Genomic DNA, 17608 nt, shown 5'->3' on the forward strand with positions numbered 1-17608 from the left:
ATGCGGCAGCATCAGGCTGTCTGGGTGCAGAATGTACAGCCGTAGTAAAGGACGGAGATGAACCCAAGTCAGGCTCCATGTGGGAACCGAGGAGCTGGAAGGGACCTAAGTTCAACCCTAAGACAGAACTGATTGACCCAAAGTCACACAACTCAAAAGGAGCAAGGGTGAGATTTGAACTCGGGTTTCTAGACCCCAAATCTGCTGCTGCCTCCTAGAAGAATAACAGAATCCTAGGATCCAGAGAAACATATCCCTATAACAAATGGTTTTATTTGAGGAAACTCAACAGCAAAACCTCAATGAATCAGTAGGTTTGGGCAAACAGGGATTCCAGTAAACTGATTTATTTAAATTTATTTTTAACTCTAAAACTGTAGGATTTGGAGGATCAAAGAACTGGAACTGGAAGGAAATTCAAAGGCCAGCCAGTTCAACCCCCTTAGGTCACAGATGGGAAACTGAGGCCCAAGGAGGTTTAGTGACTTGTTTAAAGTCACAAGGTAGGGGTAGCTAGGTGGCTCATTGGATAGAGCTCCAGGCCTGGAGTCCGGAGGATCTAGGTTCAACTCTGTCCTCAGACACTTCCTAGCTGTGTGACCTTGGGCAGATCACTTAACCCCAATTGTCTAGCTCTTGCTGCTCTTCTGTCTTAGAACTGATACTAAGACAGAGGGTAAGGGTTTAAAAAAAAATTTTTTTTAATAAAGTCACAAGGTAGTATCACTTTTTTTTTGTTCCAATCTTTGTTGTTAGAAAAAAACAACTTTATTCGATTCACTTTCATCTTAGAAAGTCGGGGAGTGTAGCTAAATGTTCCTCAGATGGCTAAGGCCACCACGCTACCTTAGATGGAGATCGTCAGCCATCACTGATTAGCACTGTCTACTCAAAGAGGGAGAGGAGTAGGTGGAATCGGCAAGGACCATCAAGCCTATCCTGAAAGTACGGAACTGGGGCATCGATGCCAATTTGTCTGAGTGATCCGCCTCTAAGCGATGTGCTCCCCAGAGGTGCTTCACTCAATGCTCCCACTAATTGAGGGCTACTTAACTGAGGTTTTCCTGCTCACACACAGTTCATGTGTTAATAGTCACAATGGACCATGGAACTCCTCCAGGGGTTATTCGATCCAGTTCTTTCCCTTCCTCAAACTCAAGACTGGCAGCTTGGAGTCCCCCACCCTCTTCAGATGACATTCACGACGGCTGCTGGCTTTTTTTTGACCATTTTTGCCTTGACGTTGACTTTCCGGGTCGGGCCCAGCGGCTCCCCTTTCTTCATGGGTCTCCAGAGTTCTCTCGGGGAATCGGCGAGGTCATGGGCAAACCTAGCTGACTGCACGCTGCCTCGCTCATCCTTGGCTTTCCTCAAGGAATTCCTTCCCTTTGCGTGGAAGTGGGCCCTGAGGTCTGGGTTGTGGCAGGCAGGGTGCGGGCCCCCTCGGCACCTGCGGATCGGAGAGAAACCCAGTGAGAATCCCTCCTCGGAGAACCTCGAGGGGCTTGGGACTTTCTTTTTAAATTAAGCTGGAGGGCAGGAAAAAGGCAGCGACCTCACACCACGAAACAGAGTAGAGTCAGGGACACAAAGGACTCAGAGAAACATGCACTGATGGAGAGCCAAGAAAGCAAGACCAGACCCACGATCTCCACCATGACCGCTCAACGTGCAGGAAAGCAGGCAACGAAAGACGTCAGGAGCCCCATCGATGGCGCAGCCCAGCCCTCACCCCTCTTCTGCCTTGGAACTGATTCTTAGATGATTCCAAGGGTTCAAAAATAATAATAATAATAATCAGTAAAGGGCCCCAATATCACTCCCAGAGCTTAGTCAAGAACAGGACCCTCTCTTGAAGTCCCTTGGAATTCTCCCTCACTAATCTAGGCACTAAGTGATTTGGACATAAGTGATAAGTAGGTGGAAATGTATTAGACAACTGATGAGGACGATGAAGGGGGCAACTAAAATTTATTTAGCATTCTTAAAAACTTTGCTTTCTGGTCTTAGTAATATTCCAAGACAAAAAAGCAAAGGCTAGGCAATGGGGGTGAAGTGACTCGCCCAGGGTCACACAGCTAGGAAGTATCTGAGGCCAGAGTTAAACCTATGTCCTCCCAACTCCAGGACTGGCCCTCCATCCACTGAGCCACCTGGCTGCCCCTATGAAGCCTGGCCCGCAGGTTTCCTTTGTGTGGGAAGATCTATTTCTAAAGTCTACCCTCCTCACTAGTAGCGACTCTTTCTGCCCATCACTTTTCCCTGTGCTTTGGCATAGACCTTATCATCAGAGGAACTAAAGGTCCCCGTTGAAGTTTTAAGAAATAAGAAACACGGTGGTAAATGCCTTCCTGCTCTCTACAGGACATGCATTCTATGCTGGTGCCATTGTGGGTCTTCATACAGGTCTCTTCTCACAGAGCTGTAAGTAGCCATTTGGGTGTTTGACGCCCTCAAGGCCACCCACGGCTGGGAAAGACATAAGCTGGGAGGACAGGAAACTCCAGAGTTCACGTGGGCTCTGACCACAGAAACAGCCCTGCTTCAACCAATTGGCAGGAGAGCTGATCGCAGTCATTTCTGTGTTGTCAGAGGAACAGACACGCTGTGCGCAGCCTCCAGATTTCGGCCCCCGGAGGGAGGCAGGTCCCATCATTCTATCCTGGTGACGGCTCTGTGTACACACAGCATTCAAGTTTCACAAAAAAGGATGCACTGTGAAGCCATGCTATGTTCAACCTAAATGAAACAAGCAAAAAACACAAACAGAGGTACATACAGGCATTTGGACTTCCTATTTGAGGCGACGTCTGTAAACTGAAGGAAAACAAATAAGAGAAAAGCATTACTTCACAGGAGAGTTGAACAGTGCCATATTTCCCCCCAAAAGAACTCTGTACACGTTGGGAGGAACCGTTGGGTTGGCCACACACCCTGCTTTCCATCTGGGGGACTGTTAAAAGACTTTTTTAACTGGTGCTCTTCTCAAACGAGAGTCCAGCGCAATCTCTCCTTCTGTCTCTGTCTGTCTGTCTGTCTGTCTGTCTGTTGGTCTTCCATGTATCTTGGCTCTGAAATTTACCTGAGAAGGTTAAATTGTCCCAACATGTTGGGTAGGACATGGAGAAATCCCAGAAGACCATGGATCAAAGTTACACAAGGTGAGAGGGCAGAAATGGGTGGCAAGTACCCATGTTGATGAGATTGTATATCCATAAAATATACAATTTTATATTATATAAATATGATATATTTAATATATATAAAACATATTTATATATAAAATATATATAAAATATAATATATTTTAAAAAGCATATTTATATCAAAGTATAGCAGTTCCAAGAACAACTTCTACAAGATGAAAGGAAAATTGAATTTAAAGCAGAGAAAATTTCTTGTTATAGTTCCATTGCTCTGGGCTATATCTACAGATAATTCACCAAACTTGGCACCTTATAGAGAAAACCAGACCAAAAAGCTGACTGTCAAAAATACGTTATTCCTAGAATGATACCGTGTGAAGACAAATAGAATGCTTTTTGACTTTGGCCACTTCTCGCCTAGACGGTTTCCTGTTCATCAAAAATTCTGTAATAAAACATTTGCATTTTCTTTGTGGCAGAGTTCTGAATATTTGCAGACTGACCCACTAATCCCATGCTCTTTTTTTTAACCTCATCTTCCTTCTTAAATCAATACTAAATATTCATTCCAAGGCAGACGAACAGTAAGGGCCAGGCATTTGGGGTTAGGTGACAACTAGGAAATGAGGCCATATTTGAACCCAGGATCTCCCATTTCTAGGTCCGGCTCTCTATCCACTGAGCCACCTAACACCCTAGCCCCATTCTTATCAGCTCCTGATCTAGCTGGTATCCTCCAATGAATGGTCACAAGAACATCAGGTTTCACTCCCCAGCATCCCCCCAATCTCCCTAATATCTTTACAGGGTGCTCATTCCCATAAGCAGAGACCAAGGTGACAAGCATAGATCTGTCCATGTCACTCCCCTACTCAATAAATTTCTGGGGCTCCCTACTGATTGGAGAATCAAATAACAAGTCTTCTGGTGTTTCAAATTCTTCCCACCCCAGTTCCTTCCCACTTTTCCAGTGGACATGCACCTTCCTCCCCCTCCCGACTGTCCCAAACACAAAGAACACTGGACCTCCTGGCCCTGGGTCTTTGAACAGAACACATCAATTGAGGCACAAGACGGCATTGCCTCTTGACCCCTCAATCTTGGGATGCTCCTCTCCTTCCTCACCTTCTTCAAGACTCAGCTCAAACAAAAAGGTCTGAAGGAGGTCCTTCATCATCCTGTCCACTCTCAGCTGCGGATGCCTTCCCCTTCAAGGTGACCTTGAATCTACTTCATATGTGCAGGGGTGTGTATATGGACACTTGGGTATATGTGCATATACACACACAATATATAAAGGCACATATGCCTGTTTGTGTGTATTATATGCACATGGATGAAGACATCCATCCACAGAAACATACATGTACATACATGTCATATGCCCATCTTTACCTACTGTACATGTGTGTGCACACATATATACATGCACACAATGTTCATAACACAAGGAAACAGTCACTTCCTTCCAAGAATTTTCATTCTAGTGGGGAGGAGGGCAACATATACTTTTTTTTTTCTATTCCCAGCACTTAATATATAGTAGGTGCTTAATAAATGTTTACTGATGGGGGCCGCTGGTTGGCTTGGGAGATTGAGAGCCAGACCCAAAGACAGGAGGTCCTGGGTTCAAATTTGACCTCAGATACTTCCTAGCTGTGTGGTCCTAGGCAAGTCACTTAACCTGCATTGCCTAGCCCTGACCACTCTTCTGCCTCGGAACTTACAACATCAAATCTAAGCAGAAGATAAGTGTTGGGGTTTTTTGTCACTCTTTTGGAATTACTTAGAAATGAATGTAAATCTTTATTTAAAACAAAATCAGCCCATTATTCCAAGCCATTCCATCTGAACAGCAACAACATGAGCAGATGAGCTATTAGGTCACTTTACATTTATAACTGTGCAGCATTCTCATAGGCATGGAGGAAATGTCCAAGTAGACGCATTACATTTTTAGAACAGCAGGTGGAAAGAACAAGGAGCTCAGAGGAGACTTCAGAAAGAATACAGAGATGGAAGGACAGAAATGCTCATTTGCAAACACTGCAAAACCCTGGAGGAAGGATGCCCACCGCAAAGGTTTCACTTAAGAGGACCAGTGAAAACAGCCAAAAGCTGGTAGGAGTTTGGGCAGCTCAGAGGGAAAGAGATGCCACAGATTACAGAAGGATCCCACATTGCTGATAATCCTGGTTTTTAACACAGGCCAGGAGTGAGACTAAATTGGAAAGAAATTAGTTTAGAAGCTCCCAGATATTGGCATCACTCGGCATGCTCTATTGCTAGCCAGTGTTTGAGGAGAGTAGGGCGAGATGTCTTCTGGGGGATTATGAGTAATGGGGCTCTGATACCTTTGGTCACCAAAGATCATATTAAGGCAAAATTTCTATTTTGTGTCTATTTCAAAGGGAAGTTGAAAAGAATAAGTGGGCAAAGGGTGATCAGCCAACGCTGAGTTTACCAAAAAAGTGCAGGGGTAGTTCTTCCAAGAAATAAATGATTTCTGCTTTGCGAAGCTCAGGAAATCCACCTCCTCGGATGGATGTTCATTCACATCCAGACAGGAAAGGCTTCTCACTGGCACTGAAACCTGTTGGGTTCATTCTCACCAACCTCTCCCTTTCCCCTGTATTATTCTTGGCTTGTTTTCTATGGGTTAATCTCATCTCAACTAGATGATATGCACTTTGAGGATAGGAGCCAGATCTTAAACTTTGTGTCTCTTTATTCTCTCCATTCTCAACATCTTCCCACCCTTACATGGACACAAATCAGGATACCATGATAATGCCTCTTTGGGATATACGTTATATGCTTATTTATGGCCCTCCCAAATCTCTATTCCAGATATCCTCTCCCAAATCTGACTTCTCAAGAGTTCTCCCTCTGGATGTGAGAAAACTGGGAACTAATGCACTTTTTTTTTTATCTTTTTTTTTTTTTTTTACATTTTTTTTTAAACCCTTGTACTTCGGTACATTGTCTCATAGGTGGAAGATTGGTAAGGGTGGGCACTGGGGGTCAAGTGACTTGCCCAGGGTCACACAGCTGGGAAGTGGCTGAGGCCGGGTTTGAACCTAGGACCTCCTGTCTCTAGGCCTGACTCTCACTCCACTGAGCTACCCAGCTGCCCTCTAATGCACTTTTGGTGGAAATGTGAACTGATACAGCCATTCTGGAGAGCAGTATGGAACCACACGCAAAGGGCCACAAAACTATGCATACCCTTTGATTCAATAATAGCACTACTGACTCTGGATCCCAAAGAAATCAGAGATGGGGAAAAGGATCTACTTGGACAAAAATATTTTTAGCAGCCTTTTTTTTTGTAATGGTAGAGAATTGGAAACTGAGGGGCTGTCCATCAATTGGAGAATGACTAAACAAGTTGTAGCATATGGTTGTAGCTTTGCTATACTCATGCCATAAGAAATGATGAACAGGATGAGTTCAGAAAAACCTGGAAAGACTATATAAACTGATGCAAAGTGAAATGAGCAGAACCAAGAGAACAATGTATACAATAACAGAAACACTGCACAATGATCAGCTGTGAAGGATTAAGCTATAATCAACGAAGCAAGTTTCTAAGATATCCATGAGGGATTCAGAATGAAAAATGCCATCTACAGCCAAAGAAGGAACTGTTGAAGTCTGACTGTAGATCAAAGCATCCCATCTTCTACTTTATTTCCTTCATGAGGTTTTTTTTTTATTATATGTATGATAAATGTCTTCTATCATGGCATGAGCAATGTGGAAATACACAGACCTGAATTCTCTGAGTATCATCACCATAAGATAAATCCACTCTTGTCTGAAATTGTGAGGATACGCGAGAACCAGTGGTGGAGAATAGAATAGAGGGAAGTCTACAATGAGGTTTAACTGACTCTTAAGCACCCTGGGCTAATAGGAAAGACCTGAGTGGGCTTGGGTGGGCTCTAATATATGACCAGAATTGTCTCCATGAGGCACTGCTCAGGCCTGCAGGAATTCTCGACTGTTTTCATCTTCATTCAAAGGGGCGCCATGATCTAGGTGAGGGGAGAAAGAAATGGTGGGGAAGGGAAAGAGGACAACTGTGGGACTCACCAAGTGCTCGCTGGCCCCCTTGCCATGGCCTGAGACCTGCTGGCTTTGATAATACTCTAACTGCTTCTCAGCTAGGTCAACCCGTTGTAATAGGTTCTCAATGAAATTCTGTAGTCTGGCTTTTCCCTGGACTTCCTTCTCTGCAGCTGCTTCCAGGAAATGGTTGAAAGTGACGACTTCTCTAGAAGGCAAAAATGGTGGAACAAAGAACAGTGGAATTTGGTCAAATACATTATACAACACAAATCTTTCAGCCTAATATTTAAACCCCATTAAAAGGGTGACTCAAAATTCCCTCTGTGATCTTATCTCTAGTTATTACTTCTACACACACACACACACACACACACACACACACACACACCACCCTAGCCAAATTGGACTATTTTCTGTATTTGATATTTCATTTCTTCTCCCCTGTCTTCATACGTGCTGTCCTCCCTATTTATAATCCATCCCCATCTTTAGGCTATATTACAAACTCCTCCATCTGAAATGTAAAGACCTTTACAACCTGGTTGCAACCTACCTTTCCAGCCTTATTAGATATTATTCCCCTTTATTCTTCTCAGTTCAGTAGATTGGCCTTTTTGCATTTCCTTACATACGATATTCTACCTTAGTTTACTCATATGTAAAATGGGAGAGTTAGACTTGACTTTGTAATCAAGATCTCTTTCATAAATGGGTTGGATTGAATAATGAAGTTCCTTCCAACTCATAAATTCTGTGATTCTCTGACCTCAGTGCTATCTTCTAGTTCGTCTGGGATTCTATGATTCTATTAGGCAAGTTGAATCAAATAAAGAATATATTCTCTGACTTGTACTTATAAGGTGAGTCAAAAGATATCACAAGGGATGTTATTTTGGTCCTCTTCAAGTACAAATAACAATACAAACCATGAAAAATCGTGATACATTAATGGAATAGAACAGAATAACAACAGTTGGTCCTTCCAGGAACTTACTGAGTGGTCCTAGGTAAGTCACTTTATTTCTCCCAGCCTCAATTTCCTCTAGGGATAATAATAGCACCTACCTTAAGGGATTTCTATAAAGATCAAATGAAATAATTTATATACATATGTAGTATGAACTTAAAAGAAATGAAACTATTTTTTTAAAGAATATTCCACAATTCCAACTTCTATCTCTTAAAACTAAATAGAAGGAGGCAGAGTGGGATAGTGGTTAGAAAGCTGGCTTCAGAATCACGGAGACATGAATTCAAGTTCTACCACTGATACATATTGGCTGTGTGACCCTGAGACATCCACTTAATGTTACAGTGCCCCAACAGGTCTCTAAGACCAAGATAGGGGAAGCTGTCAATATACATGGATGGAAGGAATTTCTATATCAGAAATTCATCACTATCCTGATGAAACTTCAGTCCTATACTCACCTCCTCAAAAGACTGCACAAAACCTCACACAGATAATTCCTATTCATTAATGGGAAACAAAAGTTCCATTCTGCCAGAATTCTTCTTTAAGTCCCACAATAGATAGTAACCTCACAGAGCTCTCTGATTTCTAATTCTCTAAAGTAATACTATGGGGGTAGTTAGGTGGCCAAATGGATTGAAGATCCAGGCCTAAAGGCAGAAGATCCTGGGTTCAAATCTGGCCTCACACACTTCCTAGATGTGTGACCCTGGGCAAATAACTAAACCCCAATTGCCCAGACCTTATCATTCTTCCACCTTAGAAGCAATATTTAATATTGATTCTAAGACAGAAGGTAAAAGTTTGTTTTATGCTTCTTTTTTTATCAAATGAGAATAGTAGGGGGAAAATTGGGAAAAGAAATGAGAAGAATACAACAATATTATGAAACACTTAATAGTTTAGCCAAAAAACAGAGGCTCCAAAAATACTGAAGAATACAATAACTTTTTAAAAAAAGTTGGCCAAAGCGTAAAATAGGTAAACAATTTCACTGATGAAAATAACTTAAAACCAAATGTAAACATTTATTTATTTAAAAAACTCATCTTAAACCAAAGGGAATATAAAAGTTCATAGAAGAAAAAAAATCCTTAAAAATTAGAATTCAGCAAGGGGAAACTAGTGACTCCAAAAGACATCAAGATACAACAAAACAAGTCAAAAGGCTGAAAAAATTGAAGAAAATGTAAATTATCTCATCAGAAAAATACTGACATGGAAAATAGATTAAGGAGAGAGAATGTAAGAAATTGCACAGCCTGAAAGCCATGATCAAAGAAAGAGCCTAGACATCATATTACAAGAAATTATAAGAATAATCTTGAACATAATATAATAATCCTAAAATCAGACAGAAAAATAGAAATTAAAAGACTCTGCCAATCACTAACTAAAAGAGATCCCCAAATGAAAACTCCCAGGAATCAAAGAAAAACTACTTCAAAGAGTTGGAAAGAAACCATTCAAATACCAAAAAGTCACAGTCAGGATTACAAGAGATTAGGTAGTTTCCACATTAGAGGAGCAGAGCATTTGAAATATGATATACTGGAAAGCAAAGGATTTGGAATTACAAATTAGAATAATCCACCCTTCAAAACTGAGTATAATCCTTTGGCAAGGGGGAGAAATAGATATTTAATGAAATAGAAGGCTTTCAAGTATTTTTTTAAATTTAATTTATTTAATTAATTAGTCTAGAATATTTTTCCATGGTTATATGATTCATGTTCTTACCCTCCTCTCCTCCCACCCCACTCCCAAAGCCAATGAGCAATTCTACCGGGTTTTACATGTGTCATTAATAAAGATCTATTTCCATATTATTAATATCTGCACTGTGGTGATCATTTAGAGTCTACATCCCCAATCCTATCCCCATTGACCCATGTGATCAAGCAGTTGTTTTTCTTCTATGTTTCTACTCCCACAGTTCTTTCTCTGGGTGTGGATAGCATTCTTTCTCATAAGTCCCTCAAAATTGTCCTAGCTCATTGCATTGCTGCTAGTAGAGAAATCTATTATATTCGATTATGCCACAGTGTATCCTTCTCTGTGTGTAATGTTCTCCTGGTTCTGCTCCTTTCACTTTGCATCAATTCTTGGAGGTCTTTCCAGTTCACATGGAATTCCTCCAGTTCATTATTCCTTTGAGCACAAGAGTATTCCATCACCAACAGATACCACAATTTGTTGAGCCATTCCCCAATCAAAGGGCATCCCCTCATTTTCCAATTTTTGCCATCACAAGGAGCATGGCTATAAATATTTGTGTACAAGTCTTTTACGTTATCTCTTTGGGATATAAACCCAGCAATGGTATGGTTGGGTCAAAGGGCAGGCAGTCTTTTTAACATCCTTTGGGCATAGTTCCAAATTGCCTTCCAGAATGTTTGGATCAATTCACAGCTCCACCAGCAGTGCATTAATGTCCCAATTTTGTCATATCCCCTCCAAGATTTATTACCTTCCTTTTTCAAGTATTCTTGATGAAATGACCAGAGATGAATAGAAGATTTTGCTTTCAAATATGACTCAAGAAAAGCACAAAAAGGTAAACAAAAAAGAGAAATAAAAAGGGACTCAAAAAAGTTAAACTGTTTCAATGTTGCTCCTAAGTAACTCCTAAGAATACATGATAAATGTAACTCCAAAGAATTATTAGAGTACATAGAAGGATTCTACATAAACTGTACAGGAGTGAGTTAATTATGTTGGGATGATATTTTTTTAAATTAAGGTTTGAGAAAAAAGAGATGCACTAGGAGAAGGGGGAGGGGAGAGGGAAGAAAATTATCTTACATAAAAGAGGCAAACAAGGAAGGGTTTTTTACACTAGAGGGAGACATGGTGGGTAGGAGCAGTTAACACTTGAAACTCACTGTCATCTTAATTCATTCAAAGTAGGAAGAATATATATACATACTCAAATGGGTATAGAAATCTTTCTTAACCACCAGTGATGTCCAATGGAAGGGGATGAGAAAAAGAGGGGTAGAGGTGATAAAAGGATGGGCAGATTAAGAGAAGTAGTGGTGAGAACCAAGAAGGACTTTTGAGGAGGGACAGGGTAAAAAAGAGAGAGAAGGATTAACAGAAAAAATGACATTGAGAAAAATGCACAATTAGTAATTATAACTGTGAATGTGAATGGAATGAATTCACCCATAAAATGAAAACAGCAAATTAATTAGAAACCAGAATCCAATAATATGCTGTTTATAAGATATACAAATGAAATAGAAAACTATGCCCAAAGTTAAAAATAAGGGGCCAGAACAGAATATTTTATGCTTCAGCTGAAGTAAAAAAGACAGGAATAGCAATGAGACAAAGCAAAAGCAAAATTAGGGCTCAGGGTTGAAAAAAATAAGGGTAACTAAATCCTCCTAAAAGGTACCATAGTCAATGAAGTAATATCAATACTAAATATATGTGCACCAGATGGCATAGCATCCAAAAGTTACATGAATTACAGGAAAGAATAGATACCTAAACAATACTAATGAATAACTTCAACTTTTCCTTCTTGGAGCTAGATAACTCTAACCATAAAATAAATAATAAAGAAGTGAAGGAGATGAATAGATTTTAGAAAAGCTAGTATGAAAGACCTCTGGAGAAAATTAAATGGGAACAGAAAGGAGTATATCTTTTTTCTCAGCTATACATGGAACCTTCACAAAAAGTAACCATATATTAGGGCATAGAAACAAATACATAAAGGCAAAAATACTAAATACACCCTTTTCAATCCATAATGCAATAACAATTATATTCAACAAAGGTTCTTGGAAGCATTGGTTAAAAATTAATTGGAGGAATAGTTGGGTGGCTCAATGAATAGAGACCAGGCTTAGAAACAGGAGGTCCTGGCTTCAAATCTAACTTCCTAGTTGTGTGACTTTGGGCAAGTCATTTAATTGTCTAGTCCTTACTGCTCTTCTGCCTTACTAATAATATTTTAATATTGATTCTAAGAAAGAAGGTAAGGTTTTAAAAAATTAATTGGAAACTAATCTAATTCTAAAGAATGAATGCATCAAAGAATAAATCATAAAAACAATCAATAATTTAATTAAAGAAAGTTACAATGAGGATACAATATACCCAAATTTGTGAAATGCAGATAAAGAAATAATTAGGAAAAAATTTATATCTATAATGATAAATATCAATGAAAGAGAGAAAAAACAGATGAATGAATTATATGTGTAACTAAAAATAAAAACAGAAAAAGAACAAACTAAAAATGCTCAATAAAGCACCAAAATGGAAATCCTGAAAAATCAAAGGAGATATGAATAAAACTGAAAATAAAAAAAGACCATTGAACTAATAAATAAAACTAGGACCAAGTTTTATAAAGGCACTCTACCTTTTACTAATTTGATTTTTAAAAAGAGAAAAAAGAAAACCAAACTGCCACTATCAAAACTGAAAAGAGTGAATGCATCAACAATAAAGATGAAATACTAGCTATAGTAATAAGACAAGGAAAAGAAACTGAAGTAATCGAATAGGCAACAAGGAAACAAAACTCTCCCTCTTTTCAGATAATATGGTGGTATACTCAGAGAACACCAGAAAGGAAAGCAGTCTGGCAGAACCAGATTTCAAATTATATTATAAGGTGGTTTTCATAAAAAACAATCTGGTACTGGCTAAGAAATAGAGTAGTAGGCCAGTGGAATAGATTAGGTACATAATACACAGAAGTAAATGACTATAGGAATCTAGCATTTGATAGATTCCCAAATCTAAAATTTATGAGCAAAAGTTGACCATGTGACAAAAATTTCTGGGAAAACTGGCAAGCAGTTTGGAAGAAACATGTTATAGATCAAAATCTTACACCATATACCAAGATAAGGACAAAATGGGTACCTTTTAGATTTAGACCCCAAGGGGTAATATCATAAGCAAATTAGGGAAGCATAAGAAATGTAACATCATAACTATGGATCAAATAAGAGATGAAGCAGATTATGGGAAGTGTAATAGATATTTTACATGAAATTTAAAAGGTTTTGCATGAACAAAATCAAATAGAAGAAAAGCAGCAAACTAGAGGGAAAAATGATGAATTGAGGGAATGTAGAAAAATGGGGACACTAATACATTATTAGTAGAGTTGTGAACCAGTCCAACTGTTCTGGAGAACAATTTGGAACTATGTACAAAGAGTGATAAAACTATTCATGCCCTTTGACCCTACATTGGTTTCCCCAAAGGATCAAAGAAAAGGGAAAAAAGACAAATATGTACAAAAATATTTATAGCAGCTCTTTTTATGGTGGCAAAGAAATGGAAATTGAAGGGATGTCCATCAATTGAGGAATGGCTGAGTAAGTTGTAGTATATAATTATTATGGAATTCTGTTGTGTTATAAAAAATGACCATAAGTATAGTTTCAGAAAAATCTGGGTAGACTTGTGTGAACTGATACAGAAGGAAGTGAGAAAAACCAAGAGGACATTGAATACCAGAACAGCAACATTATAACAATCATCCACTGTGAAAGAATTAATTATTCTGATCAAGATAATTACAAATCACTTGTGATGAAAAAATTCTATCCACCTCTAGAGGAAGAACTGATCAATTCTGAGTGCAGTTTAAATCAGACATTTTTCACTTTTTAAAGGTTCCTTGCTTTTCTTTTTTCTTTTTTTTTTTTTTTTTGGCAATGTGGCTAATATGGAAATATATTTTATATGACTTCACATGTATAAGTTATATCATATTGCTTGTCTTCTCAAGGGATGGAGGAGAAAGAGAGAATTAGGAATTCAATATTTTTAAATTAATGTTAAAAATAATTTTTAAAAAACAGAAAGATGACTAAGTAAAAGCTAATAGATTTAGCCATTAAATTTTAATTGTTAACTTTGGTGAGAGCCTTTTCAGTCCATGGGTGATAGAAATCAGATTGCAAGGAACTGAGAAGAGAGTGGGAGGTAAGAAAGTAGAGACAAGTGTGGACAGCTTTTTCAAGGAGTTTGGCTATGAAAAGAAGGAGAGATGGTTGGGTCATGTAAAGATTTTGTTGTTATTTTTAAGTGGGTATGATGTGAGAAGACTTGTAGGCAGTAAAGACTAAATTAATTGGATTTTAAATTTTAACAAATATTTCTTTTTTTTAAAAGATATTTTATTTTCCAAATTACATGTAATAACAATTTTCTGCATACATTTTCTGAAATGATAAGATCCAAATTGTATACCTCCTTCTTTTCTCTCCCCCCTCCCAGAGATGGTAAACAATTCAATCTAGGTAATACATATATTATCATGCAAAACATATTTCCAAATTGGTCATCATTGTAAAAGAAAATTCATATAAAACCAAAACCCCAAAATACAAATACAAATAAAATAACATGAAAAATAGTATGCTTCAATCTGCATTCCAGCTCCAAGAGTTCTTTCTCTGGAGGTGGATAACATTCTTTGTCCTAAGTCCTTCAGAATTGTCCCAGAACATTGTATTGCTGAGAGTAGCTAAGTCTTTTAAAGTGGATCATTGTACAATATTGTTGTAATTGAGTACAATGTTCTCCTGGTTCTGCTTATTTCATTCTGCATCAGTTCATGGAGGTCTTTCCATCTTTTTTTTTAATCATCCTGTTCATCATTTCCTTCAGCACAATAGTATTCCATGACCACCATATACCACAATTTGTTCAGCCATTCCCCGAGTGATGGAGAGACCTTCAATTTCCAATTCTTTACCACCACAAAAAGAGCAGCTATAAATAACTTGGTACAAGTAGGTCCTTTCCCACCTTTTTTTTTTTTTTTGGATCTCTTTGGGATACAGACCTAGTACTGGTATTACTAGATCAATGGCTATGCAGAGTTTTATAGCCTTTTGGACATAGTTCCAAATTGTCCTCCAGAATGGTTGGATCAGTTCACAACTCCACCAGCAATACATTAGTGGTCTAATTTTGCAACATCCTCTCCAATATTTATAACTTTGCTGTCATATTGGTCAATCTGTAGGCGTAAGGTGGTACACTCACATTGTTTTCATTTGCATTTCTCTAAGAGTGATTTAGAACATTTTTTCATGATTATTGATACCTTTCATTTCCTCATTTAAAAACTGCTTGTTCAAATCCTACAAACATTTAATGAATATTAAATATTTACTGTCTGTTACTCAAATTGTCCTTTAAAATAAATTCATGAAAAATTAAAATAAACACATTTTTTTAAAAAGGAAGAGCTCTCATCAGAGGAGAGAGATGGCACTCCTCCCCATTAACTAAAGTCAAAGTATAAGAATCAGAAGGTTAGAAAAACAAGAGCAGAGCAGTTTAATCCAGTGTAGGGATATTTACAGGCCTAATTTGTGGGGATTTGCTTAAAATTGATGCTAATGGGTTACTTGAGGGCCTCTACTTCCATTTCTTATTGCTTCTGACAATTAAATCCATTTTTTAACTTATTTTTGCCAACAACAACACTTTTATAAATATAAACAATCTGAGCTTTGGTGGAAAATTCACTCATTCTGAGCATGAGACTTGGAGTCAGGAATACCTGAGTTCAAATCCATCTTCAACTGTATCACCCTGGGTGAGTCACTTAACCCCTGTCTATTTTAGACTTTTCATCTGTAAAATATGGATCCAAAAGAGCTGTGAACTCCATGGGTTGTGAGGACAAAATTAAATAATGTTTGTAAAGTGCTTTGCAAACCTTAAAGCACCATATAAACAGAACCTATTATTATTAGAGGTAGCCAAGTGGCTCCGAATGCTGGACTTTGAGTTAGGAAGAGTTAGCTCAGATGCTAGCTGGATGACCTTAGTCAGAGGGAGCCAGGCAATCCAGTGGATAGAGCACTAGATCCAGAGCCACGCAGTATGCTAAGCGCTCTAGGGGCAGAGTGTCAAAGGCAGGACTTGATCCCCAGGCTACGACTCCAAAGCCAGGGTGCTTTCTGTTCCCTCAGAACTGGAAGGTCTTTGGCTCCCCCAAATGAAAATGCAAATTCCCTAAGCATTCAGCACCCAGTTCCTAGGCAGATGGGAACTGGATGCAGAAAACCATTTCCTGACCAATTACCATCCTCATTTGGGCTAAAAACCGGAGTCAGGATGACCTGAGTTCAAATGTCGCCTCTGACATCTATTGTTCTATCAACTGACTAACCATGAGCAGACCATATAATTTGCCTAAACCTTTTTCCTTCTTCTGTCAAATGGAAATAGTAATTTCTGCATCTCCCACCTGACAGAGGCTCAAAGAAGATGATGAAGATAAAACAGGTGTAGGCTTTCAAACATGACATTTCCCTACTCTCACCCTGGCAACTCGCCAGGGAGGACAGACACCCCCCAACACCACCCCAAGGCCCATACAAGTCTTTCGGGGTTCTACTATTGGTCTTTAGCCCCCCCCCTCCCAATAACTGGGTCCTAGGTCAGAAAGTAAGAGTTTGAAAAGGCAAATCAAAAAACTATCTGTAAGTTCATTGTTTCTTGTACATAATATTTCTTGTCCTTTACATAATAAAATGTTTGTGTTGGCCAATCGTTGCTAAATACTAGATAAAATACTTTTTTAAAAGAATGAAAAGCCCGTGGCGGGGTGGACACTTGTTGAAGTGAACCAAGTACGGACCACAAGCCCTCCCTCCATGCCTGCCCACCATGTTCTGCTTCTGGCCATGTCTCCTATGCTGGAGACTTTCTTAGCTTTTTTTTTTTTGCCAATTAATTCAAATCATACAAGGTCAAAATTAATCGAGTTATTGATCACTTAAGTCCTCGGACAGTGGAGAGTTCGATCACACAGGAAAAACCAGGCAACGGAAAGTGCCCACCGAGCCTCCGGCATCGGCGCTATTGATAAAGAGAACAGGGGCTCGTGGCCGGTGATCTCCAGAGGTCCCTCCCAGGGTACGAGCCGAGTCACATGGACCTTCTTTGTGGATCAGGCTACAGGAAATTCCTCTGCCCAGAAAAATGTTTAAACAAGTCGTGCCCCTTTCCTGGGGCCCATCTGACGTTTCAGATCCAGCCCACTCGTTTGAAGCCATGCCAAGATGGGTGCAATGCAAGATGGAGATGACAGCCCACGGCACTGCCCTATTTGTACAAATACCAGGAGATTAAGTAGGAAGAAGTAAACAGCAGCCCTACCCAAGCAGAGGGGAAGCCAATTAAAAGTGAGATCATTTTTATCAAACTGCTGCCTAGTACTTTCCAGCCCAGGGCAGGCAGGCAGTAGCTGCTTCTGGATCAAGCTGAGACGGTGTAAGTCTAAACTAATTAAATGGAAAGGGACTGGCACGGCCTTGGATGGATCCGATAGCAAGTAGGGTTTGGTTCTTGGTGCTGGAGGCCAGGTCAGGGACATGGACGCTTCTGTGGAGCGGGCAGACACTGGCCAGCC

At 39.4% G+C, this 17608-nt stretch overlaps 1 protein-coding gene across 1 annotated transcript; it reads right to left on the reverse strand.

Moving 5' to 3' along the window:
• Nucleotides 1-1128: 1128 nt before the first annotated feature.
• ZNF365 (zinc finger protein 365) lies at nt 1129-17050 on the reverse strand. The gene is made up of 4 exons (XM_044660323.1): nt 17037-17050; nt 7245-7425; nt 2780-2817; nt 1129-1450 (listed from the first exon to the last, which is right to left on the reverse strand). The coding sequence occupies exons 1-4, from the start codon at nt 17048-17050 to the stop codon at nt 1189-1191; spliced, it is 495 nt and encodes a 164-aa protein (XP_044516258.1). The 3' UTR covers nt 1129-1188.
• Nucleotides 17051-17608: the final 558 nt, after the last annotated feature.

This window comes from Gracilinanus agilis, chromosome 2, assembly GCF_016433145.1.
Source record: "Gracilinanus agilis isolate LMUSP501 chromosome 2, AgileGrace, whole genome shotgun sequence".
NCBI lineage: Eukaryota > Metazoa > Chordata > Mammalia > Didelphimorphia > Didelphidae > Gracilinanus > Gracilinanus agilis.

What these genes read in the sequence shown, in the direction of transcription:
- ZNF365 (XM_044660323.1), bottom strand. An exon ending in AGGGGGCCAGCGAGCACTTG is followed by an intron (nt 2,818 to 7,244) that starts GTGAGTCCCACA and finishes GTTTTCCTTCAG; the next exon opens with TTTACAGACGTCGCCTCAAA. An exon ending in AATAGGAAGTCCAAATGCCT is followed by an intron (nt 1,451 to 2,779) that starts GTATGTACCTCT and finishes TCCGATCCGCAG; the next exon opens with GTGCCGAGGGGGCCCGCACC.